This window comes from Eublepharis macularius, chromosome 8, assembly GCF_028583425.1.
Source record: "Eublepharis macularius isolate TG4126 chromosome 8, MPM_Emac_v1.0, whole genome shotgun sequence".
Lineage (NCBI taxonomy): Eukaryota > Metazoa > Chordata > Lepidosauria > Squamata > Eublepharidae > Eublepharis > Eublepharis macularius.
Window position 1 is genome coordinate 40,055,001 of NC_072797.1, and position 27,989 is coordinate 40,082,989.

The window sequence follows — 27,989 nt, forward strand, 5'->3', positions numbered from 1 at the left end:
AATAGAGTGGTGGTGAACATTATTAAACAGTCAGCTGATACCAATGCGATGTGTCTGTTGGAGTAACCAGCTGTGATGCCCGTGTAATGGTGCAGTTGCTCTAGGATAGTTACTGTTTTTTCATATTGAATAATAATTTGCTGATGCAGCAATTTTAGGAGTCAGTGATATAATGTTTAAAAAGATATTAAGAATAATTATTTAATATGCAATCCATAACTTCTTGGTGTAGTTCTGATATTATATGAAACAGCACCAGTGGTTGACCCCAAATGGTCATGCATATCTGAGATTTGGGAAATCACACACCCCTGCAACTGCATCCGATGCTGAGGCTACTATGACTGGGCAAAGCAGTTACGACAGTTCCTGGCTGAAAGCCTGAAGTCTGGGGTTCCAGCTGGCCGTAATCTATAAAGGCATCTTTCAGAATAAATTGATTCATGGCAGAAGGCAGTCATGATGCTGCTATCACAGCTTCTTAAGCAGGATCTGACAAAATGGAAGCACAGATTTCCTGTCATACTTAATAGTTTTTATTGGTCTTGGGTTGGTACACCAATTGTGTTCTTTTCTTTTAAAGAAAGATTTGGTTATGGTTCTCCATGCTAGGCTTACTTATTCAAGCTTTTTGAGCTTGCCTAAATTCTAAATAAAGTCAAACCAAGATTCAAGTCAAAGAAGACAATAAAATGGTATAGACTGCCGAATTTACCTACTTAACCTGTGGGTTCAGTAATTTTGCCTATAGCAAAATGAAACCCAGAAGCTGAACTCTTGTGCAACTTCATGATGTGAGGAGAGTCCATGACAATATTTTTTTTCTTTTAAAGTTTGATAGAATACTATACAGTGAATACATATTAAAAGGTTTGTTCATTTACAGTATTAATATAAAATTATATTCATTATACAATAATAGATGGTAAGAGAAGATTGGTGGTTGTGAAGAACAGGATCTGTGAACCCTGTGGTCCTGCAGCTGCATGCTAATACTCAATTACAGAGCAGTTAGAATTTTGATCCTTGACTTATTTATCCAGTCATACTGGGGAAAGAACACTGTGGGTAGAAATTGTTACATTTGACATAACTTCTCTAATATAACAAGGGCCATAATAAATATTAAATTTAGTTAATCAGGAAGTAGAAATCAACCATACTTTTAAAAATGTCATATCTGAAATTGAAAATGCTGCCTTCAGCAGTTCTTCTGAGAGCAGCTAAATCCACTAGGTTGGGCCCAGGGAACCACCAGTACAACTCAGCTCATAGGGCTAGATCTAGCAATCCATTATCGGAAGGTGCTTATGATCGTGGATGTTTCCCACATTCTCCTCTCCCCAGCAGCTCTTTCTGACCCTTGTAAAATTTACTCTGAGGGTCAGGACATTGCATTGAGGCAAGGTAAGGGAAAGTCTCCCTTCCTACCTCTTCTGTCAGCAGAACTCCACTGATGGAAGAGGAAGAGAACAATTTGTCTCTTGCCCATTTCATTCTTATAACCCGCATGGCTGTTAGTCCATGTAGATCCTGGGACCGCAAGAATAAATTTTTCTGTGGGAGGGGAACATGGGATGTTCAGCCTTGCCCTGTTTCCTCTTTTATGCACTATCTGAAAACCTACTCTTGTGGGTTGGGGGACCCTTGGCAGTATAGCACGTAGTGGGAAGGGTGCAGCATGAGAAGGAAACCTGCTGAAATCATACATATACTTTTTCCATGAAAAGACAAATCCTTAAACTTGTTTTGGCCTCACCTGAATCAAGCTAGACTATCAGTGCAACTACTGGATGTCTTGACTTGCTCATTAATATTCATTTTTACCATTCAGTAAAATTTAAATTTAATGTGTTTCTTAATGATGATAGAAATGGATATAACATGTATTGTTTAGAAAAGGCACCAGGATCAGAGCCAATTTGGTGTAGTGGTTAAGAGTGGCGGGACTCTAATCTAGAGAACCAGGTTTGATTCCCCACTCCTCTGCTTTGAAGGCAGCTGGGTGACTTTAGTTCAGTCACAGCTTCTATGAACTCTCTCAGCCCCAACCACCTCACAAAGTAATTGTTGTGGGGGAAATAATAATACTTTGTAAACTGCTCTGAATGGGTGTTAAGTTGTCCTGAAGGGCAGTATATAAATCAGATGTTGTTGTTGTTATTTTCTTTTCTGGATTATGCTTTTTTATTCAAAAGCTAGGTAGGATAGCATCAATATCCATGTCATGGTGAATCAGAACACATGTAAAATACCTTACAATACATTAGATTCCAAAAAGGTACCCAAAAAGTACAGTAAATTTAACACTTCCATTACAGGAAATGTATGACACAAAACCAATACAAAATAAAAAGGTGGAAAGTGACACGGGTTCCCTAAGATACATCTTATTCTGTACAACTGGAGTAACAGTCACAGTTAACTGCAAGGAAGCCCCTAGATGCAAAGCTGCAGCTTTAAGCAGACCCTCAAAATCAGTTTCAATATAACCTATCAATAAAATCATTAATCTTCAGGAAGGCTGAAATTTACACACCACACTGTCTAGACAACTATTATCTGTAAATATTAAACAAAGAATTATCTGTAAATATTAAACAAAGGAACTCTTCTGATACACATAACAGGCCATAGAAATTTATTGTAAAGTTAAACTTGGTACATAATTGTAATGTCCATCTACAGCATTGAATACAAATCCTATGCAGCAGTCCAGCATTAGAGCACGCCATTGCATACTGAATACCTTTGACCAATATGGCTTGTAGTTATTCTGATGACTACGTTGTGGAACCTTTCCATAATTTGAACTGCCTTGACCTCTTCTGCCACCTCTTCCTCGGCCACCTCCAGAACCAAACTGCTGCTGTTGATATACTTCTTTTGGCTGCGCTACCTTTATCTCACACTTGCTACCACTGACATGGAATTTTTTCTCCAGAATCTTCTTAACTGGATCTTCTTCCTTAAACGTGATGAATACAAAACCCTCTTCTTTTATTGTTTTTTTGATCTATTGGAAGTTCAGTTGCTTCAGTCTCTCCAAATTCTCCAAAATATTCTCTGATTTTATCTTCTGTTGCTTCTGGGTTAAGTCCACCAACAAAGATTTTCTTCACAGGATCCTTCTTCATATGGCCAGAAGCCCTGGGCGTATCCTTTTTAGGATCATCTAACTTGTGCTCTTTCTGCTCCAAAATTTTGTCAATGCTGCCTCTTGCTCTTCCTGTATCGAGGCACATTTTTATTGTGCAGTCACTCACCTCACCAAATTTTGTGAAGTAGTTTTTCAAGTATTTCTTGCTTGTATCCCAGCTGAGGCCACCAACAAACATTTTCCCCACATCCTCCTCATTCTTGCTGGCATTGATTTGGTGGCCCTCGGCACTATTCTGGCTGCCGGTTGCCTCTGCTGGAGCGTCTGACTGCCCCGCTTCTCCTTTGACCCCTGCCTTGGCTGCCTCCTCCGCCGCCACTGCCACTGCCGCCGCCACCTCTTCTTCCTCCTCCTACTGTGGCTGCTGCTGCTCCTCGCCACCGCCACCAGTGGATTGCTTGGCAGCAGGGTGGATTTAACTGATCACGATTTAAATCACTAGTCATTAAGGCTTGATTTAAATCATAGTTTTCTACATGAAGACTAATTCTTGCTGGTATAACTTTAATATGCAAGTAGATGCCTGCCTTACCGATAGGTAAAGGAACTTCATTAAAGTATTCCCAAACTGGGTCTCTTTTACGGCCTGCTGCCATTATAGGTTTTTTTCTCCAAGGAAAGAATGTGATAAACCTCAGGTCATACACACAAAAGATCCAAAGACTTGTGCAGTATTGTGCTTTCTGTTTTCAACCAGAGTTTAAAATTGAAGCTAAAATAATAGTTTATAGCTAGCAACTTTATTGCTACTTCTTGATTTCACTTGTTTCCTTCTACCATAAATAATCTACTTTGGATATCAGTTGTGTCCGTGATCAGGGGCAGTATTTCAGTAGTTACCAGTAGATTTACTGGTGTTGAGTGACAATCATGTCTTGTGTGCCATAGCAGTACCATTAGTGGTATGCCATTCTATGCCATATGACCTACACGTACTGTCTCTTTAGTTAACAGTACCTCTGGTACTTCAACTGGAATTTATTTTCCAGAGCTAGACACTGGTAGTGATGTGAAATGGATCCTGGTTTACATTACATTGACTAATCAAGGCTAGATGTGAGCTGCTTACGTTGGTGAAGGTAAGACTGTGTCTTCATAGCGTCAGTTGTTGAGATTTAGTTTTTGGAGTGTTAATTTCTTTCCTGAATTCCTAAAGAATCAGTATTTTAAAAATGAGATCCTAATTTAGTTTAAACTAGACTGTCAACGTGCTTTATGCAGTATTATAAAATATAATTAAATTGAAAATCATCCATCCTGTCCAAAAGCATTGTGCTCCTTACTTTTTTCCCCTTCCAGGACAGTAGGTCTTCTCAAAACTTAAGTAGAATTATAATCTGTTTTAGCTCAAGTGGAGCAGTGTTTTCAAAAGCAACCTTTTTGACCCCTCACCTTAACTACAGCCTGCTATGCTCATCAGAAGTCATATTTCTAATGGTCGGCCCAGAACAAGTGTTGGTAGTGCAGTGGGAGGGTGAAAGTATGAGAGAATTTCCATTGCCTTCTGACAGCAGCAAACATAGAAACTTAAGCAATCCTACCATTCCACTGAGCAAAGTTTAATGCCTTCATCCAGCTTGTTGCTCTTCCTCCAACAGAAAACCCACATAAGTTGGAGGTAGGCTTCTGGGCAGGAACATTTTCTGTAGTGCGATTCAGGTAATGACTGGGCTTAAAGTGAAACTACAGTTAAATTAACTGTGACTAGTGACTTGTCTAAAGTCAGCCCTCTAAATAACCATAATAAGTTTCGTTTAAGATTGAAGCCAGAATCTGAAGTTGGTTCATTAACCAAAATTACTCTTTGTAGTTTTGCATTACATATGAACCTCTGCTTTCTTCTTGCTTGCTGCATGTCACATTGCTCAGGCTAAAATGATACCCAACAAGACTTGCTCAAAATCACAACTTCTTTTCATATGCAATACTTCTAGCTATGGGTCTCCTATTCATGTTCATTGTCAAGGTTTGAGAATGTTGGTGTACTGTGTGCCAGGGTAGCCCAAGGCACTTCGCTGCCCTTAATAGCAAGTTGGACTCCAAAGGCAATGCTTCTGTAGCCTTCCTGGAAACCAAGGTCTGAAGCAGTGACACAGGTCCATGTGATGTCTGTTGGACACTTGGAAGTGTGGGCAAGATGTATGTGGTGTAAGAAAATTTTTAATTTGAAAAGCTGGGAAGTTGTGGAGATGATCCAGTCTGCCTTCTGTGTGGAGAGAAGTTGACTTTAACACCTTCACACTTTGTCACTATCCAGAGATAAGTGACTTGATGTAGTGAAACTTTTCTCTTCAACTGGTGTTGCAGTGCAGGCTGGGATGGCATCCAGGTTTTTTTTAATGGAAGGGTTGAGAAACTGCAATGAGGATTTGTCAGAACAAACCCAGATTAAATTATTGTCTGAGCTGAATCCTGGTTTAATAAACCGACTACAGATAAACTAAACCATAGTATGAACTATGTTTGAATTGAACCTTGTAGTTTGGGAGTTTTCAGAAATACATCTGATGATAATAAGATATCTGTGTTTTTTCTCTGTGCTGTATTTTTAATCATGGTTTTAATGAACCACTCAAAGACATTTACATAGAATCTGTCATTGGAGGATCCTGGAGTGTCAAGGATATATTTGTTTTGATTTGTAGCCCATCAAACCCCAAGGAATCAATTAGGTACAGTGTTGAGTACAAACTTGTCAGACTATGGAATCCCTGTTATCTAGAGTTCGTCTCCCCCTTCTGCAAGAAGCACAAGTTTCTTGATTTCAAAAGGTTTATTGAAAGACTAGGCTCTGATACAAGTGTCCATATTTCAAGGCCTAAAGAAGACTTGACTGAACCAAGGCATTGTTGAGAATGAGATACAAAATGAAACCAGCAATACATCAAACCCCTTGTTCCCAGCCTCCCCCCATAGTTCTGTATGCTGAGAATGTGGACGTGGGAAGGCCTGGGTTGCCAAGGTCTTTAGCTGAAGAGACAAATAAGAAGTATTCTCTCCCATGGAAAATGTGGTCAAAACAACATCTGGACCTGGAGGGAGAAAAAGCTTAACAACTACAACTTAAACATGGCATAACTCTGGTTAAGAACATGAGCCTTAAAAGAGATCCTGACACAAACTTGCCACATATACAGCAAATTAAGAGAATGCCGCAGTTGACTTGAGATGGAACAGGGACAGAGGTGGTATCTGTCAATCTTTTGGACTCAGACCATGTAATGTTTTATAGACCACAACCTTGACACTGAGTACATGTTCACAGGAACATTAATGTCACATGATCTTGATTACCATCCTCTTCCAAAAAGTACCCTGCAGCATTCCCACTACTGTTGAGATTAGCCTTGCACAGAGCACATAATCTAGCATCTGAGGTGTGATAAACTGCTTCATGGAAGGGACTATGGGTCAGTAGTAGAGCATATGCTTGGCATGCAGAAGGTCTCATGTTCAGTCACTGGCACCTCCAGCTGAAAGGCTCAGGTAACAAGCGATGTGTAAGACCAGTACCTGAGACTTTGGAGATCCACTGCCAGTCACAGTAGACAAAACTGACTTTAATGGACCAATGATCTGGTTCAGTATAAGGCAGCTTCATGCGTTCATGTGTAGTAGGTCCAAATCCAAGAGAAAAATATGGAATTGGTAGAAAACACTTCCGGCGACTGTTATTTCCTGAGTAGAAAGCCTCAGCTGTGAATTCTGAAACACACCTAGGCCATGAGGCTGAGTGACTAGAGAGAGCAGAACACCATTGGGTTGGGATCCCTGCTTTTCTCCAACTTTCAAGCCCTGCTAATCATCATTGCTTCAGTGTTCACTACTAGGTATTTGAAAAAATATCTAAACAACTCTTGTTCTACACTGTGTGTGCATGTGCACGTGCACATGCAAGAGAGAAATAAAAATTTCAGTCAGTAAGACAATAGCTAGGATCCAAAGACCCATGAAATTAGTTACGTGAGTCTGAGTGGGTTCTCAAATAGTTTTTCTCAAACATAGTTTCAAACTGAGGGGTGTGATTCAAAACCTGAGCCTTTGTCATATTACAGCCTCCTTTTGAAAGTCCAAAATTCCACTGAACGAGTCTTATATGAAGCTTAGTTGATCCTGCATCTCATCCAGCAATAGGACTGGGCAGTTCTTTAAGAAGTTTCATAGTAGTACATTTCAAAAGTTGATTAATGAAGTGGGCGCAGTATTTACAGATAGTCTGGTTGTATGTTTTTTATGTGACTTCAGTTAGGAACACATTGGTTCATAATAGAAAATGTGTTTTATACACAGATTGGCAAAAGAAAAGGTTATGTATGAAAAAGAAGCAAAGCAGCAAGAAGAAAAGATTGAGAAAATGAAAGCAGAAGCAGCAGATGACTATGGAATTAAAAAACAGGTAAGGAACATCATCGTTCTCGACTATGTGATAGATTTTTTTTTGTTTGTGTTTAACTTTAAAAGGTACTGTAAAAACAGTGTTTCTTACCAGTAACTGTTGTTCGTCGAGTATCTTCTGTGCAGACACACATTGGGACTGCGCATGCGCAGGCCGGCCGCGGAAAGATTTGACTAGCTATAGAATCGTGAAGAGGGGGACGCTCACCGGTTCCGCGCGTGCGCGGTTCCGTTCCCGCCAAAACCGGCATACTTAAGGCGAGCGTCCCCCACATTCCCTCAGTTCCCCTGAGCCGCCGGAGGCCAAATAGTACGAAACAGCACTCACAGCGGGGCAGGAGGGAGGGAATGTGTGTCTGCACAGAAGATACTCGACGAACAACAGTTACTGGTAAGAAACACTGTTTTTCGTCGTCGTCCTTCTGTGCAGCCCCACATTGGGAGTATAGCGAGCTACTCACCAATGGGGGCGGGTGTGAGTGTCACTGAAACAACGAGTGCAGGACAGCAGTCCCAACTGCCGAGTCACGTCTCGCATTCACGTCCACAGAGTAGTGTTTGATGAACGTCGACGGAGACGACCAGGTGGCAGCTTGACAGACGTCCCGAAGCGGAACTCCTCGCAGGAATGCAGCAGAAGCAGCTTGCGCCCGGGTAGAGTGGGCGATCACGGATAAAGGACACCGCACACCAGCTTTAGCATAACAAAGTTTAACGGCAGACACCAACCAGCGGGAAATGGACTGTGGGGAAGCAGGCAGACCCTTACGGGGTCCAGAATAGCAAATGAACAATGCAGGGGACTTCCTACAAGTTGCTGTTGCATGCAAATAAAACAATAAAGCACGTTTCAAATCGAGAGTGTGCAAGGCTCGTTCCCCCGGGGAAGACGGGTTGGGAAAAAATGTAGGGAGGATAACCTTCTGTTGCAGATGAAACTTGGTTACCACCTTCGGGAGGAACTCCAGACTAGGGTGCAGGACAACCTTATCAGGGAAGAACTGAAGAAAAGGGGGATCAGCCCGAAAGGCAGAGATCTCCCCAACCCTTCTGGAGGAGGTAATAGCCACCAGAAACACCACCTTTAATGTCACCAATGCCAGAGGGCAGGTAGCCAGTGGTTCAAAGGGCGGAAGCATTAACTGTGCCAGAACCAAAGGTAAACTCCACTGTGGAACCGGGGGTACCCTGGGAGGGAAGGTTTTGAAAAGCCCTTTGAGAAACTGTTTGGACAAGTGATGGCTGAACACGGTTCTCCCATCAATCCGCTCATGAAAAGCGGAGATCGAAGCCAGGTGGACCTTTACACTGCTCACAGCCAGACCACGTGAGTGCAGATCCACCAGGTAATCAAAAATTAAAGGTAGGGGGCATACAAAAGGGGAAGCCCCTTTGGGAGCCAACCACTTGGAAAAACGGGACCACTTGCGCTGGTAAGACAGCCTAGTGGAGAGCTTTCGTGAGTTTAAAAGGATCCGCAAGACCTCAGCAGAGAAGGTCACTCCGGGGCCAGCAGGAGCCAGGCCGTCAACTTCAGAACCCCCACGTTGTGGTGCCACACACCGTCCCGCAGCAAGAGGTCCGGGGCGGTTGGGAAGGGCAGGCAACATCCCTTCGAAAGGGAGAGCAGGAGGGGGAACCATTCCTGGCGAGGCCAATATGGAGCCACCAGGATGCAGTGGGTGCGATAAGCTCGAATCCTGCAAAGAACTTTGTGCAGGAGCGGGGTTGGGGGGAAGGCATAAAAGAAGCCTGGGGACCAGGGTATCTGGAAGGCATCTCCCAGGGATCGAGGATCCACCCCAGCCCTGGTGCAAAACTGCGGGGCCTGTCTGTTGGAAGCCGTAGCAAAGAGGTCTACCTCCGGAAACCCCCACTGGCGGAAAACTGGAAGGAGATATTTGGGCTGAAGGGACCACTCGTGCTGCGGGCGAGAAACACCCTGCTGAGGGTGTCTGCGGACACGTTCAGCTCCCCCGCGATGTGAATCGCTCTGGGGTAGACATTGTTGTGGGCCGCCCAAGACCATAGTCGTGCGGCTTCCTTGCAGAGCCTGAGTGAAACCGTTCCCCCTTGCTTGTTCACGTAGTAGCAGGCCGTCGTGTTGTCGGACAGGACCTGGACCCGCTTGTTCCGGAGCACATCTGTGAAGGAAGCAAGGGAGTACCGGATTGCACGGAGTTCTAACACATTGATGTGCAAGGAGGTCTCAGAGGGCGACCAGACATCTTGCACTGTCAAAGAACCACAGCGGCCACCCCAGCCGAGATTGGAGGCATCAGTGGAGACAGTAACGTCAGCCACGAAAGTGCCAAATGGAGAGCCCCGGGATAAATTCTCAGGGAGGGACCACCAAACCAGGGAGCGCAGCACACCTCTTGGGATGGAGAACTTCCGCTGAGGGGACATCAGAAGAGGGTTAAAACGTCGAAGGAACCAGGTTTGCAGGGGCCGCATATGGAGGCGTGCCAGAAGCACTACACTCGTAGTGGAGGCCATAAGCCCAAGGAGTGTCTGAATAAGTAGGGCTGTCTGGTAGCGATGAGACAGGAAATAACGCACCAGAGAAACCAGGCGGTTTAAACGGTCCAAAGGTAGGAACGCCCTCCCTAAAGAGGAGTCCAGAACTACCCCAATAAACCGTATCGTTGGCGTAGGCAAAAATATGGACTTCCCGAAATTAATGAGAAGGCCCAAGCTATTAAGCAGGGAAGTGACAAGGGAGAGCTGATCCCTGAGCCCAAGGGCAGATGGCCCAACCAGGAGCCAATCATCTAAGTAGGGGTAGATGACACATCCTTGAGAGCGTAAAAAGCCCACCACCACAGCCATACATTTGGTAAATACTCGGGGGGCGGAAGCCAACCCGAAAAGCAAAACAGTGTATTCATAGGCCACTGACCCACAGAAGAATCTGAGGTATTTCCTACAATCCTCACGTATAGAGATGTGAAAGTAGGCGTCTTTCAGGTCAATAATGGCCATCCAGACTCCAGTGTCCAAAAGCTCTATAACCTTGGACAGGGTGAGCATCCTGAATTTCTGGGTCACAAGGTAGGAGTTGAGACCCCTGAGGTCTAGGATAGGGCGAGAACCACCATCCTTCTTATCCACTAGGAAGTACCTAGAATAGAAACCATAGGGAGAGGTGGAAAGATCAACCACACGCACAGCACCCTTTAGAAGCAACTCCTGAACATTATTATTCAACAGTGAACCAGAAACAGGTGTATAACGAGGGGGCAGAGAGAGTGGGGGGGTGCAGGTGAACAACAATTTGTAGCCATGCTCTACAATAGACAACACCCAGGAATCAGTAGTGATAGTCCGCCAAACGGGCAGAAACGGTCGGAGCCTCTTCCCAAACAAGGGGGTCTGGCCAACATCCTGGGAGGCAGGCAGGGCAGCGTCCAGATCTAGTCAGAAGAGCTGCTTCGGACCCGACGCCGGACCTTTCGGGGAGCGTTGAGGTCCCTGTTTCCCTCGGTTCCGAGAAGACCTTTTAGCAGCACCCTTCTGCGAACCGGAGAAGGAACGGTGGCCGTAGTAAGTGGAAGAATAGCGGCCTTGGCGCTGGTGGTAGGGCTGGGAAGACTGGTAGGGCGTTTGGAAGGACTGGAACCGAGGAGCACGATACCTCGAGGCCGACTGGTCAGCAATCACGCCGAGGGACTTAGCCGTTTGGTGATTTTTCTTCATGAGGGACAGGGCTTCATCCGTCTTCTCCGAAAATAAGAGGCTCCCCTCGAAGGGGAAATCTTTAACCTTCGTCCGCTTATCCAGAGGCAGGGCCGTGGAGCGGAGCCAAGCATGCCTTCGGAGGACCACAGAGGAAGCCATGGAGCGAGCCGAACAGTCAGCCACATCTTTCCCGGCTGTCATCTGCTGTTTTGCGAGCTTCACAGCCTCAGCTTGCAGAGCCTTGACCAAGGGGCGACTGGCAGCGGGCAAGTCGGCAATGTAGGTTGACAGTCGGTTCCATAGGAACAGGTTGTATGATCCCATTATCGCTTGAAAGTTGGCGATACGAAAAGCAAGGGACGCGGAGGAGTAGACCTTGCGACCCAGGGCATCCAGTTCCCGGCCTTCTCGATCCACTGGAGCGGATTGTGAGTTTCGACGGAACCGAGCGTTGACCTCGTCGGCGACCAGGGAAGAAGGCTTCGGATGGGCGAAGAGAAAAGGACAATCCTCCTGCTTCAGCCGATAACATTTTTCCAGGTTCCGGGCAGTCGCCGGAACCGAGGCCGGTGCTTGCCACAAGTTGTGCGCGGCATCAACGAGATCCTCCACCGGAGGGAAAGCCACAGATGCCGAAGAACCAGAGAATAGCGCCTGGAGGACTTTACTCTTGTGCTTCGTGGCAGAAGAAGTGACATCCAGCTCCAAAGCTTCTGCCATTCGGATCATCTGCTCAGGAAGCATACGATGATCTTCGGTGGGAGAGGATGCTCTGGACTCACCGACGGCGTCGTCAGGGGACGGATCCCACGCCAGGTCGGAGGAAGCTTCAGAGGGGGAAGCCAGACCCTCCTCATCCTCGGAACCGGAGAACTCCGGCACCTGCGCAGAGGCAGATGGCATCGGTTCCGCGCGGGAGACCGGAGGCAGCGTCGGAGGAGCGACCGTGTGTCCCGGCTGTCTCATGGACGTCTCTGGTACGGCTGACGAGAAGGCAGGCACCGATGGGACCAGGCCAGCGCGCTGGACAAGCGCCGCCGATGACTGGAGCCAGGACACGAAGGATGACCAGGTCGCCACATCACCTATGCCTGGGAAGTTCTGCACCGGAGGCAGCCACGGGGTCGGAACCGAACGGGCGTCCGGGACCTGCTGTTGGGGCCAGGACGGAACGGACGGATCAGCAGAGGCAGGAGCGGATGGCAAGCCATGTTCGAAGGCCACGATCGGATCCGGGAAGTTCGGAACCGAGATGTAATCATCCTCTATATGCGGTGGAGGCGTGTGCGGCGGCGACGGCGTGTGCAAGGCATCAGGCGGAGGAGCTGAAAGAGACGCCGGCACAGGCGAAGGGCCGCGAGTGGCGGGAGCGGAGGTGTCTCGTTTGTGATGCTTCGAACGAGACTTCGACTTTTTTGCCGGGGGCGCCGAAGCAGCCCGTTCCACAGCGGAGCGCTCCGCCGAGCGCTTCTTCGGGCGGGTAGCACCCTCGGTCACAAGGGGGGTAGCCGGTACCGCAGCCGGTTCCGAGGAGGTCGGATCCGAGGAACCACGAGCCGGGTCAGACGAAGGCCCGGGAGCGGGAGAAGCGGCCGAACGAGGCGCATCCTGCTTACCCGCCGGATCTTGGGGTAGAAGGTTAGACCCCCAGAGGAAGGCCTTCAGCCGAGCAGAACGGTCGTGGCGGGCCTTGGGTGTAAACGACTGGCAAATAGCACAGCGCTGAACAATGTGCCCTTCCCCGAGACAGAGAAGGCACAAGTCGTGCCCATCGGAGTGGGTCATCTTCGTCGAACATTTCTGACATTTTTTGAAGAGGGCCATAGTGAGAGTTGGAAGAAGAACGCTAGCAGAACCAATTCCGACAGCGGCGAAAAAGGAACTGAGGGAATGTGGGGGACGCTCGCCTTAAGTATGCCGGTTTTGGCGGGAACGGAACCGCGCACGCGCGGAACCGGCGAGCGTCCCCCTCTTCACGATTCTATAGCTAGTCAAATCTTTCCGCGGCCGGCCTGCGCATGCGCAGTCCCAATGTGGGGCTGCACAGAAGGACGACGACGAATATTGGGATCTTAGGGTAAGCCGTGTTCTTCAAATTCAACAACTGTTTCCACAGACTGAAAACTCTGTCAAATGTAACATTAGTTTGTCCATAATTTACTTCAGTCTTGCGTGCATTCTGTATTTCAACATGTGAAGAAAAGATACCCAGCACTACTTTGTAAATCTTAGAATTGAAATGGAAGGCAGGATGGGGGAGATAATCTTTCTCACACCTTTCTTGCCTACAAACTAGAATGTACATCCTAGCTTTGGATGGAAGAATGACTTCTTACACTAAGAAATACACTCCTAGAAATTCTGATACCAGTAATTAAGGCTAATATCAATAAACGTATTTATGCTTCAGTCATTAGGTAACATTAAAACTAAAAAAGTTCTCTGGTTAGCAGGTGGGGGGGTGCTGGTGAAAGCTACCTTTTGGGGAAGTACAAAACATTTTATCTGAGAGAGTAACATTTCTGTAGAAAATGTTGCTATGAAACTCAGATTTGTCGTTGTGACTTCTGTGCAGTCCAAAATGGGATCTGCAGACCAGCCGCAGATATTCCAGAGCTCAAATAGATGAGAGACGCTCGCTTGGCCTCTTCCTGCACTTTCCCCCTTAGGTGCATCTGTAAAAGGACAGGCGAACACCTCCCTCCCTCAGTTCATTGACCGCCACTGGAGAAGGAAAAAGAAGGGCTCACAGTGTAGTCAGAGGCAGGGGTGTGTGCCTGCACAGAAGACCACTCAATGAACAGCAGTTACAGCTAAGTGCAACCTTATTTTCTTCTCTCTGCTTTTGGCAAAGTAGTTCCCAAGAAAATAGCTCTGCATATTTTATTTATTTATTTAAAACATTTTAATGCCATCTTTCCACATTTGAACATTAAAATATATATAATCAGTAAATACATATAAAAACATAAACATGAAATACCAAAACCATGGAGGCAGACCCATAATAGTAATTGGGGATAGACCAAAGGACACAAAAACATCATCACCCCCTGGCAGAAGACACTGGTAGAGGGAGACAGATGAATCTCTATAGGGAGTGAGTTCCCAAGTTTTGATGCCATGACTTAGATAGCCCTTTATTGGGTTGTCACCTGTCTCACCTTAGATGGCAGGAGCACCTGAAGCAGGGCCTCTGAAGATGACTGGAGTGGATTAGTGAATTTATATGGGAGAAGGTGGTCCTTAAGATTGGCTCTGAGCTGTATAAGGCTTTAAAGGTCCATTGATTGGGCCTGGAAGCAAATTGAGAGCCAGTATAGAAGGAACAAGACTGGAGCGATATGGTCCCTATGATCCACTTCTGTCATCACTCTGACTGCAGCATTCTGTACCAACTTCCATGTCTTGACAGACTTCATGGGCCACCCAACATAGAGCACTTTGCTGTAATCTAGTCTAGATGTTACCAGGCCCTACACCACAGTGGCAAGATCTCTTCTGCCCAGGAAGGGCTGTAGCTGGCTCAACAGCCAAAGATGGTAAAATGCACTTCTGCCACCTGTTTATCCAACAGGAGTCCAACAGCACCCTCAAACTTACAAATCTGCTCATTTAGGGGGAGTGCAACCCCATTCAGAACTGGAGATAACTAATTTCCTGGGTCAGACCTTCGCCCCACCAGTAGCATTTCCACTTTGTCGGGATTAAGTTTCAGCTTGTTAGCCTTTTCCAAAAATGCCTCCAGGCCCTTGTTCATAGTTTTCACCCTCCCTGGAATCTGCTGGTACGTGAGGTAGTGCGGAGTATCATCTGCGTATTGGTGGCACCTCAGCCCAGATCTCCAGACGACCTGTCCCAGCAGCTTTACATAGATGCTGAAATATTACTCTGGATCATCAACCTTCTTAAAAAGATTGTAGCAGAAACTTTGAGAGGCAATCTCCAATATCATATGCAGAGCCCCGCCCCTTCCTCTCTTTAATTAAATTTGCATATAATATTGTAGATGAAGTGAACATTTTTCCCTGTTAGATTACTCCCCCACCCCACCCCCCATCACAGAACTTTGAGCTAAGTTAGGGAGGAACCCCCCCCCCCATATGAAGTATCCAGAAGCCATGTAACTAAAAAATTCATCTCTTTCTGAAGCCACTTGTGGATAGATAGAGATTAATCCAGGCTTTGCTCTAGATATAGTGCCTCTTGCTTTAAAAGCTTGGGAGTAGTAAGGCGTTTTATGAGGCTGGTGTTTCCTGTACTGATCCTGTTGCATTTCATTCTTTGAGCTCTCCCTCTGCCTTGCTGCTGTGAAGCTGCTCGTTCACAGTTCCTCATGAATGTTTTAAATCCTGCTGCTATTGAGATATGTGCATTGAATTGCATAACGTTTTTTTAAATGGTGGAATTTTATATGTATTGGGAGGAATAGAAAGCACAATTTGTGATCAGATGTAACATGGCCGTTCAAAAATGCATGCCAAAAAAATCTGATTCTGCTCCAGTTTTAATTAGTATAGTAACGTTTAGGGTGTTTTGTTTAAGTGGGGAGAGTTTTTTTTTCTGAAGCTGTGATCCTAAGTTCCTCTCCATTAAAGTAAGTTCTGTTGAAATGAGTGGTGCTTACTTCAATAAAAGTGTGTTTAGGCCTGAGATGTTTTGTTTTATATTAAAAGACTAAGTTTGAGGCCATCTGTCTGTGTTTATCACTGCAGAAGAAGTTGGCCTTCCTGAATGTATTTATAAAGATACAAGTGAGGGGCCCACAAGGACTTGCAGGGGCATATCATTTCCTTGCTCTACTTTTTCCTCTTTCTCTTCTCTAAAATCCCCATAGCCTCTCCCCTTTTCCTGCTCCTTTTTGTGTGCATCCCACGCATCGACCAACCTACCTTTTATCTGTCCCCCATCTAAAGTCAAATAAATAAGTACCTACAGATTCTGCCATGTTGGTAATTAGATAAATTGATGATAGGTTGCAGGGTTCTTAACTTTTGGTCTCAGACATTATTGGTTCTGACTGTTCGGGATCTGCTTTACATAAATATAAATCTAGTGCATATTAAGACATCTCAGTGGTGGCAACAGAATAGTGAAGTATATTCTGAGGGGACAAGCTTCTTGCATTGTTTAAACATTTCCAAATAGAACCATCTCTGTATTTCACATTAATGTCCCAGACTTAAACAACAAGTAACTTGGAAGTAAATAAAACTTTCTTCAAGAAGTTTTAGTATTGTAGCCTCAATTGAAATTCTAATTTTAATCTAGGTATTTTTATTTAACCGAATCTAAGTGCTGGCTCTTCCTACCTCCACTACCTCTTCCCCTTGAAATTTTAGTTATTTATTTAATTGTTGTGGATTCTAATTCTTGCTCACAGGACACGTTATAGGCATTGGAATTGGCCTGGAAAAACCCAGGTAAAGTTAAGTAACCTGAGTCTCTGGGCTGGTGATTACAGAAGGAGAAGAAGGAGAAGTACACTTTTTACACTAGCCTCCTGATATATTGCTGGTAAACATCCCTGTTTAGCATTTCTGGTGTCAACTGTAATACAGCCCATCTCTCCCCTTCCCATAGTGTTAATCAGCAGTTGAAGGGGCCTTTTCCCCTCACAGACAGAATTTTAATTACAGCTGCAGAATCTTCTCTGTCCCAAAGCAGTACTGGGTATGGGGTTTTTTCCCCATTATTATTGGGGAAGAGGAGGAAGGCCATGGTTTCTTTTGCCTTTTTATCAAAGTGGTTCATCATTCCTTGTTCCAAAGCAAAGGCTAGTGTATTTTCCATACTCAGGTTTCATATTGCTTCTTACACTACCGCCCTTCTGAATTCACTGAGATGATGCTCTGTTTGATTTTTTCATACCTCCCTTATTTACACAGTGCTGCTTTGTCTCCAGCTTGGCTCCACTGCTCTCTTCTGCTGTTGCTCAAATATACCAGCTGTAATTTTCCATGTTTTTACTCTCTTAATCAGAGCATGAACAGAACAGCAACATTGAGTGAGTGACAATGGATAGGAAAGGGAATTTAGAAATGCATCAGTGTCGGTAAAAACCATTTTACCTTTCCCTTGCTGTAGGTAGATCCCTCCTCCTTCCATTCCCTTCCATGGCAAAAACTACTAATTCTGTTCCAAGGGCTTGTCCTTTTCTAATTGATGAATTGGGTCTGGCCCTGGTTGTCTCAGCAAAGAAGAGGCTAGTCAGAGAGCTGTGTCAGAGCTCCTAGTCAGTGTTGGAGAAGCAGGGGACTTGCTTTTGGTTGAAGGTTGTACTTTGTTAATGAGCCTGAGCCAAGGGAACATAAAACTGCAAGTGCATTTGCTTTTCAATAGGCATCCAACTAAAAAAATGAATTTTCAGAAAACGTAGTTTTAATGCTGCTTCCCTCTTATTCAGATTTCACACATTCTGCTTTAGCAATTCTTATACCATATTTGCCATCCTGTCTACTCTTACAGAGAAAATTGAAAAATAGCTTCAGTTTATTCTGTGTGGTCTCTATACAACTCTGTAAAATTCTAGATCTAATACTGGTGCTGAGCCTTATCCTGAAGGAGGGTACTGATCTGCTGCCCCGTTCCAAGTGGCAGGTGTGCGCTTATCTGCTAAATTATCTTCCGCTCACCTCATTTTTAGCTGTTCCATGGTCATTCTCTTAAAGTTTTACCTCAGGCATGTTCTTACTTCCCTTTCTCCCATCTTTCTCTCTAGCTTTAACCAAAAAAGAGAGAATGTTCTGTAGTTCTCCTAAAGCAATGTTCCATACGGCTAAAGGAAACCAATTCGTGAGTGTTTGCCTTTGTATCCTTTAGGGATTGGTATTTCCCTTCTGTACTTGCCAACATTTTTCTCTTTGGATATACTCTGTGCATTGAAACAAGTACAGTATGTAGCTTGCATTTGAAAAAGGACTTCAGAAAATTAGTGCTCACTAAACTGAGGAAAGCAAGATTTGACTCCAGTAGCATTGTAAAGACCAACAAGTTTTCCAGGATATAAGCTTTTGAGAGTCAAAGCTTCCGTTATCAGATACCCTGGACATTTGCTGGTCATTAAGGTGCTACTGGATTTGAATCTTGCTCTTCTGCTGCAGACCAACATGGCTACCCACCTGAACCCAAATTGAGGAGGAAAATTATGGGTGTCATCTGAAGGTGGTCCTCTAACTTATTTGAGTTTGATAGTCCTACCCTAAAGTCACAAAATTATGCCCGTTGCCCTCTCTCTTTCTACAGGAGAAAAAGCAGAAAAGTCCTCTTGTTCTTTATTATTCTGATTCTAATAACTTAGGGGGCTTGAAACACTTATCATTGTGTGGGGTTCATTGTGATATAGTTTGAGAAACCTTAGTGTACAACTAATGAAAAATACTCTGTAGGATGAGTACACTAAGAAAACAAGTTCAGTGTGGAAGCTTCTGAGAACTTGACTGGACTGTGAATTGAAGTCTTCAGTATGATATTCACAAGAAGTTGATCATGTTCCCTGTCCACATGCCAGTCATATTGGGACATGCTCTTTTAATGGCTTTTGAGGCACTTGAAACCATGCAGGCAGAATCCTGTTAATAGGATTAATGTAAATACAAATACACAAAATCTTGAAATTCTTACCACTGCTATAAGAATCTTCATGCTTAATAGATTTGCTAATTGATTTTCATTTCTAACCAGTTTAGATACATTATAGAATTGGCTTTTTACATCATCTTGTAAATGTATGATTTTGGGGGCTAAAAATATTCCATGAAATAATGTAGGATGGTTTTGTGTGCAATTACAAAATTGTCTTTTGTAGATGTATGCAAGTTGTTCAAATTCAGTGGGGTGCCAGATCGGTAATTTTGCTCAAAGAGCATGGTGAGAATAATCTTTCTTCTAAAACGAAGCCCAAGGATAAGTAATAACTTTTTATGCATGATAAGCATCAAAAATATGAGCCTGCTGGTCTTTGCTTTTCATTTTTCTTTACCTTTGTCTTTTAGTCAGAACCTCCTGCAGTGAGCATACAATGTGATCAATAACTCAATAACTTTTTTCATGCAGTAATTATCTCTGTGTGGTATTATCTGAACACTGTTTTTATTTATTACCCAAAAGATGCAGGAGATATTTATATAACCAGCTGATCCCATTTTGGACGAAGCTGTTTGTGACAGCAGGGGAAATAGTTCATATTAAATAGTTTTTTAAACAAATATTTCATGGAAAGCTTTTACCAGTTTTTGTTTGGTTATTAAAAAGTTCTAGAGCACTACATTTCCACATATCAATCTACTTGAGAATGTTTTCATAGTCTTAAAACAGTCTGTGGTCAATACTAAAGTTGTACTTCATCACTTTGAACTGTTCATGTAGTTCACGAGTTTCCATTTTGCAGACTGAGATCTTACAAGAATCTCGAATGATGATTCCAGATTGCCAACGCAGGTTAGAAGCTGCTCATGCAGACCTTGTTCAGCTATTAGTAAGTACAGAAGAAGTAATTTCTGTAAGGTTGTCAATCATATAAAAGTTGATTAATTAGCTGCCTTTTAACTGATTAATTGATCTTCTGTAAGTCTGCTTAATACCAAAATCTTTGATACAGATGTCACATCTGTATTGGCCTTTCATGTGCTTTGGGGTTAGACTGGAGTAACTGTGTTTAGGAGTACAGCGTACATTAATGTTAATTTCTTGTCCACCAAAAGAACTCTCCACTAACTACAGAACTTATATACTATATATGATATTCTGTATAAATTTGTACATTTTGATAGTAATTTTTTAAAAAAACGATGGATTTCAACACAAAGAAAAATTAATTCTGCACACCTCTTTAAAAATATAATTTACAATTAACAGTTAAAAGGAAACATTTGTTTAATTTGCTTAAATATCTGTCACTAAGATGGCAATCATTATCATTGTTCTCTCTTCGTATTGACTACTCAAAGTTGTTTGGGCTACTGAGCATGCTAGTACACATCTTCCCAATATGTTTGAAGGTTTTCCACTTGGTTGCTTTTTCTATTTTCTTCTTCAACTCTTTCCTATATAAAGCTAGCAAGATGAGAAAGGTCTAGTTGGGAAACCAACATTCACGCTTTATCATAAGCTAGGGCACATGTGCTTGAATATTGCCAGAAATGGTTTCCTATACATCTTGGCTGCCTTCTCTCTAAAAGTTAAGCATAGTAATATTTTCTTGACATAATTAGTATAAGTTTCTGGCTATACAAGCCCTGCGTGAGAATAGTACATAAGAAGAGCGCTGCTGGATCAGACCAGTGGTCTATTCAGTCCAGCATCCTGTCTCACACTGTACCTAAATTTGTATTGAAATAGACTGATATCTTAGCCACCAAGTCAGCCTGCTAAGCTCTACTCAATCCCAGCAAGTGATTGACTGTATTAAGCTATTGGACGAATGAAATGACTGAACTAGAATTTAGCAACTTTTGTTGCTGACTGATGTTTGTGCCCTAGGGATGCTGCACATTTCATTTCACTCATATATCCATATAAATTAATATGGATTAGGTTTAAACTCTTATTTACAGAACATATATGAGTTATAAATCAGGAAGATTATGGTTCAGATCTCTCTATATGCAACATGGCTACAATAAGAATGACTTCCCATACAGAATTGCTGCCTGTAAGGATTACAATAAAGGTATGTGAAGTGCTGTGAAGCATCCATGGTAGCATTATGTCTAAAATCTGCAAGCATTATTGTCCCCATATTGTAGATATGGAACTAATCCAGAGATGCTTGCCTAAAGCTACCTGGTAATTTCAAGAAAGGTTAGATTCTTGGTGCAGTCATTGCCTATTGGATCTTTTTATATCAGTTATTAAGCACCACACTGGATTGGCCTGATATTCATGTAAGGCACATCTCAATATGGATGTAGACTGGTGCTGCAATGTACATTGCATGTTGTTGAGGAAAGGCTATGCTTCATGTTCTGCTTTCTCCCTTGCAAATAAAGAAAAGATGGTAAAAAATTAATTAATTTACTAGCTTTGACCCTTTCATTTAAATGAAGGGTTTTTTAAAAATTCAAGTTGCAAACCAAATTCAACCCTAGTTTTCCACTATGGGAACCATTTTACTATATTGCACCTCAAACCAAACTGGAGTTCCTTAAAGATTAACCATTTATTGAAGCTGAAACTTCTGTGGGCTAGAGCCCTCTTTGTCAAATACACGAAATGAATTCTCAATCAGCAGAATATATATACACAGAAAAGGGGAAAGAATTGTAAACAGGATGGGGTTATAGATAGATACATGAAATGTAGTTTTTGACAACTCTGTTTAAAACTCAGAATGATACAATATGAACACAGTGATCATTGTCACTGTAATTGGTGTCAACAATTTAACCTAGTCTGTATTTTAAGTAATTGAACATCTATAGTGACTAAGAAAGGTGTCAGCTTTGGTTAATTCCTGGCTAATATACCTATACCATCACTATGATGTGATGGGAAATCTTGATTTTTTTGAAAAAAGTAGTTTTGGTCATGTAAGACTGTTCCAGGATTTGCACAAATGCGGAAACATTCTGATACACGTTTTAGGGGACAAACTGTATTACAGGTTCGCCAACGTAATTTCATTGGTCAACCTGACTTCATTGGTCACACATCAGCTACATGTTCCATACAGGGAACTTGTCTAGAGCTGGTCCCAGAATGTGCCTCAGATGATGCAGACAGTACACTAACCCTGGCCCGGGCCCCATTAGCACCCACCTGGAACTAGAGCAGCAGGGCAGCCAGGATACCACCGAGGACAGCCGGGCCAGAACACAGAGAGGCAGCTACACCAAACAGCCCCACAGTCCAAGGGAAAGCAGTGGAGGGGGATGCAGCTGCCAGAGGAGATGCAATGCCTCGGTAGAGGCCTGCAAGGTGGCGGGGCAGTGATGGTGAGGGAGACATCACCGAGGCATCTGCCAGCAAAGGCACCCTCCCTTGCTGGCTCAACACAGCCCAGGCCAACCGCCAGCATGAACATGGTTGGGCTTCGGCCACTGAGCAGCTGCAGCATCACCTGGAGCCATGGTGGGAGGTGCTCACCTGGTGGTGGGGCTGATGATAACTGCTGGCAGGCCAGAGCAGGCAGGGGGCCATAGACAGGTCACAAGGACAGGCTAGGGTAGGGCCATATGGCAGCCCTTGGCCCAGGTGTTAAGCTTCACCCTGGGGCTGGGACCCTGGGGAGGGGGGCAAGGCATCACTTAGGCCCAGAGGGATAAAAAGGGCTCACAAACCCCCCCAGCTGGGAAGGAGAGAAGGAGGACCAGCCTTCTCCGCTAAGGAAAGGGACCCTGAGGTGACACAACCTTGGCATCCCGTTTACTGTTTCTGAGGGCACACAGGGGAGCCCTTGACTGGGTAAGGAAGCCCTGTGAAGAGCGGCCAGCAGGTGGATAACAACAGAAAGTGTCCCAGGGGACCAGCCACAGCGACAACACCAAGGCAAAAGGATGGTGGACATTGGACCCTGCCCTAGAAGAGTCTCACAGAACAAAATTCAGAAGCATGCTTTTGTCTCCTTCTGCACCATTTTCGTGACTTGAAACAGCCCCAGAGATTCTATTTGCCCTATTGAGAGCACCCCATGGAGCATTTTGCATCAGGAAAATGGTGTGGGAGGGAGAAAGTAGCCCCTTCTCCTCATGAACAGTGGCCGCAATCCAAATTGCGGCCACTATACCCTTGGAAATTGAGCGGCAGAGAAATTGTAGCTGACATGTGACTGACAAACTGAAAGTCAGGTTGGGGAACTCAGCCACCATCCATGGGAAATTCGTTAACATGTAGTTTGGCCTTTAGATGTAAAAGATACAGTTAACATTATAAAAACCAAATCAGGTTTGTGTCCTCTCTACTTTGGACCCGGCTTGGGATATGTATTTTGCATTTTGTAATTACTAGAATTGAGAAAGATTGCAGATGTGTTGTGACACAGTGTGCTGTATAATTTGAACACCAGTTTCCTTCAGTATTTTTTGTTCAGTATTCAGCATTGTTAGCTGCTGTACATCTATAAGAACTAGGACATCCTAAGCCTCGACCACTAGCCAGGGGATGACGAGCAGCTGGAAACTTGGGTTTATCTCTTGCTATACTACATTCATCAGAACTGCCAGCTGTTTGGGGTGGCTGTAATAAAGTAGAGTTGAGGAGGGTTTTTTAAAGGAGTCTGAGAGGAGGTCTCCATTTTGTATGTTTCTGTTCTCCAGATTTTTTGCCCATCATGTCCATGGGTTGCAAGCATGTTTAACTGATTTATAATTGGCAGAATTTTGTAGATAAAGATTCAATTGAATGATAAGCTTCTCCCTGTATACTTTAGCATAGTTTTAAAAGGAGTTTATTTTATGAATGTGTTTAACTAAAAATGGAATTTCAGTTCTTAGCTTTACTGTAGTTTCTGTTGAATAAAACTATTGAATGTGGTGTGCTTTGTTCCATGTACTCTTTCATTATGAGAAATTGTAGACATACTTATCAAATTCAGCACTTCCATTGATTATGTATGATTCATAGACTGGGCTGATTTTAAAATTAAGGATTTAGATAGAAAAAAGTAATTTTCCCTCTTGAATGGATAAAAGTGAAGGGTGTTTCAAAACTAAGGTGTCTACAACTGAAAGGGAAAAAGTCTAATCACTTGAGACAGTAAGTAAGCAATGCCCCCTCTTCCACCTGCCAGTTGCTAAAGTTTAGTCTTAACTGGGTTGTTTCTTGTTCATATAGTAATTTTAAAATCACAGGTGGGGTGATGTAGTGTTCAAAGTAAGAAAAGTCTTGTTTTGTGTTCAATTAAATGTCAGGGTTTTTTTCTTATTTCAGGAAAATGAAAAAGAGTTGGAAGAAGCTGAAGAATATAAAGATGCGCTTTCTGTACTGGAGTCAGTAAAATTAGCAGCCTAAACGGATTTTTCACTTTATTTATGCCTCGGTATTGGGTCCATTGCCACACTTAGCTAATATTTGCCGACTGCTGTATTAACTTTAAGTAGTGTTAAGAATAATTACTTGCTGAAATGATCTATTATACATTAGCAAATTATTTAACCCTTCACTTTCTTGAAAATTTGTTGAATAAATGATTTTATGTGATATGTGCTTGTCTGTTTTGTGTACTGGTATTACACCTTTACTTGACAAGATTTTCAGTGTTTACGTTTTCACTTTGAAATGTTTGCCTGACTAGGAATAGAATCATCACATCCATTTGGTCTTTTAAACTTTGCAAGAGTTCTTTAGGAAACGTCGATCCGGTTCTCACATGCCTAGCTCTAGAAACACTATCTATGTATGGCAAAGTATGAGGCATGAGACTTATTTTGCATATGTATGCCTCATTCCTTTTTGACCCGGAAGGATTGTAGGAACTGGCCATACAGGCATGCTCAAATGTATTCTACACGGTGGATTATATTTTGGGGCATTTTCCCCTTGTGTATAAGAAGACATGAATGCACACTGTTATAGTAGTGCATTCCATTTTAAAGCTTAACTCATGCCAAAAAGCATTTGTTTCATGAAAAGAGCTTCTCTCCAAACTTAAACCTCTTTCTCTGGTTGCACAGCAGCTTTCAGTTAAGTCAGCTGATAACGGTTACCTAAGTGCTTTCCTTGCACTAGTAAACATAGTTTACAGTCTGTTTCTTTTGACTAGCAGCTTTCTGTTGGGATTTCTTGGCATTGAGGCAGAAAGTGCCTCCACATTTGATCTGTGAATGAACCATCATAGGTTAATCGTAAACAATAGAATTTTTACATTACCTAGTATCAGCTCAATCACAGTGTTCTGCAGCCAAGACAGCCATATACATTCAGTTTAGTGATCAAGTAATAGGAACACTGGGTTGAATTTAAAGATTCCTTTCCCCTCAGTGAGGAGTCTTGCTCTGATATCCTCCCTGGTGTCCACCAGGATTAGAATCTTTTCCTCTGTTGCCCCAGTCATTTGGAATAGCCTGCCAGAAGGTGTAAATAGGCACTATTCTTCATTGTCCATTATGAGGGCTTGCAAAAAACTTTTCAAAAGGTAAATAAATTAATTCTGCTTAGAGATAGTAATAATTTTGAGACTGATGCTGCTTTGTGGGTATCTAGTTGGGGTGGAGTTTAGGGATGGAATTTTATATATGTAAACAAGTAGTTCTGACTGGACTGTTTTTATTACTTGTTTGTTGTGAGCCAAGAGGAAAGGTTTCATAAAGTGAATGCTTAAATAATCTAAACATTTCTTTGCCTTCTAAACATCTGGACGTGTAAACCACAGTTTGGATTCTGAATTTTAGTGTAAAGTTATGGCATAGCATGATGTTTGAACTGAGTGATTAACTTAATGAATGATCAATTACAAGTGTTGTAATGTATCCTACAGTTCCTAATAGAAAGTGTTGAGACTCCCAACTATTTACTCTTTCCCTTTGCTAAAAGCCACAATGGCTTCTTCTACTGCTTCTTTCTCTCCTTCCCACACACACCAGCCAACCAAAACATCAGGTAATCTTATTGGAGCCTCACAATATTCCTGTTCAGGCACAGGGAAATAGTATATGTCAGAAAGAATGAAAATAAAACCCATTTTAAGCATACCACACGGATGCTGTTAGTGAACCTCTAGACTGGCTGCCAGCCATTCCTGAGCCTTTCTCACTTTGTATTGAAGGGTAGAGGAAGCTTCTTTCAATTATCTCATGGAACTCCCCCTCCCCCTTCAAGAACTAGAGACTACTCCATCTTTCTTTATGTTCTGGAAAATGGATGGAGATATTCCTACCCTAGTCAGTTTGGTGTAGTGGTTAAGAGCATGGGACTCTAATCTGGAGAACAGGGTTTGATTCCCCACTTCTCCACTTGAAGCCAGCTGGGTGACCTTGGATCAGTCACAGCTTCTAGGAGCTCTCCTAGCCCCACCAACCTCACAGGGTGATTGTTGTTGCGGAGATAATGATAACATATTTTGTAAACTGCTCTGAGTGGTTGTTAAGTCATCCTGAAGGGCAGTATATAAATCAAATGTTATTATATTATTTTAGTCTGAGCCTCTCATTGGAAAGCATCTTTGCTGCTTAGAGATCTTGACTGTTCTGATTTGGGGACATTAATCTACACTCAACTTGGCCCATCAGGGAAAATGAGGGTTTGTCCTTCTTGCATTCATATATAGTCCTCTCTTGTTTTTTGGAAGGGAGTGGTGCCCCCAGGCAGGGGGAACTAGTATGCTCTGAGTAGGCAAGAAAGCGGGAGGAAGGAAAGAGTGTTGACCTGCACTGTTCTGGGGGAGACAAGGGAAGGTTCCTCATGGGCTACAGGCACAGAGGGAGTGGTCAAGGGGAAATAGAAAGTGGGGCAGGGCGGATACTTACACTGGCTGGGTCGCTGACTGGTTCACCTCTTTTGTGGGGGCATCTTAAATTCAGGAACATCTGCTTTTATGTATTGGCTTCTCTGTTTTTAACCGGGGGTGTTGTCTTATACTGAAAAGTTGTACTTTTCCCTGGAATGCAGCTTTGTGGAGAGCTGGTATAAAGTCTATGTTGTAACTTTACATGATGTAATAATGGATGGTCCCAATAAGGGCTAAGACATATCGTTCACAATGTGAAACATGAGAGAAACCCTGGGAAAAAGGAGAAAATTTTCTTCAAGACTCTTCCTAAAAGTAGAGATTTATCAGGGCAAGTTGTACAGTCCTAGTGGTCTTGCAGCCCCATTAGCATTGTGGCCATCTTGTTGGCCTAGATTTTGGCAATCAGAAATCTTAGCATGTCAGATGTCAGGAATTTAGCACAGGAGAGTGCAGACCTAAAAGTAGGTAAAGATGGTAAGTACATCACCATATTTTCTTTCCTGAGTGCTAGGTAATAAGGGGACTACCACAGATGCAGGTCAGAAAGGGATGGAAAGCAGCATACTGATCTACATTAATTCTAAGTTTCTAATTCTGAACATTAACCCCTATTGCTGGGTCTTGCAGCGGATGTTATATTTTCCAGGTACCTGAAGTGCACTGAAACAACAGCTTTCGAAGTGGCTTGCTCCATCATCATTGCCTGTATCTGTGTTAACACAGAGCAATCTTAGTCCTCTCCAGCCACTGCAATTACTTGTGTCAACATCCTCTAGTACACCACCAGCGCATCTTGTTTACTAGCATTGCATGCTTGATAAATGTTGCTTTTATGTTAAATAGTCTTGACAGTATTACAGATTAATGTTAACTTTGTGTGATTAAAAACTATTTAAAAATTAATTTGGGGTGTATTTTTAAAAGAGAGAAAAAGTAGCTATAGGTAATACTGTGTTATGGTTGCGAACTCAAAGTATATGTATATAAAAGCAAAATGTTATACTGAGACTCAGTTATTCTGCAGGTATACTTTAAAAGATGTTTTCTTTTGCTCACAACTGGGTAAGAATTATCAGGCATCATATGATACAGTTTTCACTGGTTGGACAATTAGAAATACAGGGGGAGATCTCATATTCAAATGCTTCCCTATCTATGTAATACATGTATATTTACACATAATTATCACTGAATGTGTGAGCATGAATATATAACAGACACTAAAGCTTGATTGAGTTGTGTGTAAGAAAAAAAGTTTAGGCTCACACTGCAGTGTGTGATTTTTTTTAATATTAACCTTTCTTGGTAGTTGTTGGCAGATCAAAGCCTTAGGAATTAAGTTGGGCACATTGTAATTAAAATACTGCT

At 43.1% G+C, this 27,989-nt stretch overlaps 1 protein-coding gene and 1 pseudogene across 1 annotated transcript in view; one reads left to right on the top strand and one right to left on the bottom strand.

The window, feature by feature from the left end:
* The window catches only part of TBCA (tubulin folding cofactor A), a 58,281-nt gene extending 33,908 nt beyond the window's left edge, over window positions 1-24,373 (top strand). Inside the window, exons 2-4 of the mRNA XM_054986954.1 lie at window positions 7,451-7,556; window positions 19,626-19,712; window positions 24,104-24,373. Of these exons, the coding sequence (XP_054842929.1) occupies window positions 7,451-7,556; window positions 19,626-19,712; window positions 24,104-24,184 (274 nt within the window). The 3' untranslated portion in view covers window positions 24,185-24,373. The remainder of the gene's footprint in view (window positions 1-7,450; window positions 7,557-19,625; window positions 19,713-24,103) is intronic.
* On the bottom strand, window positions 2,642-6,556 carry LOC129334271 (heterogeneous nuclear ribonucleoprotein A/B-like; annotated as a pseudogene).
* Window positions 24,374-27,989: the final 3,616 nt, after the last annotated feature.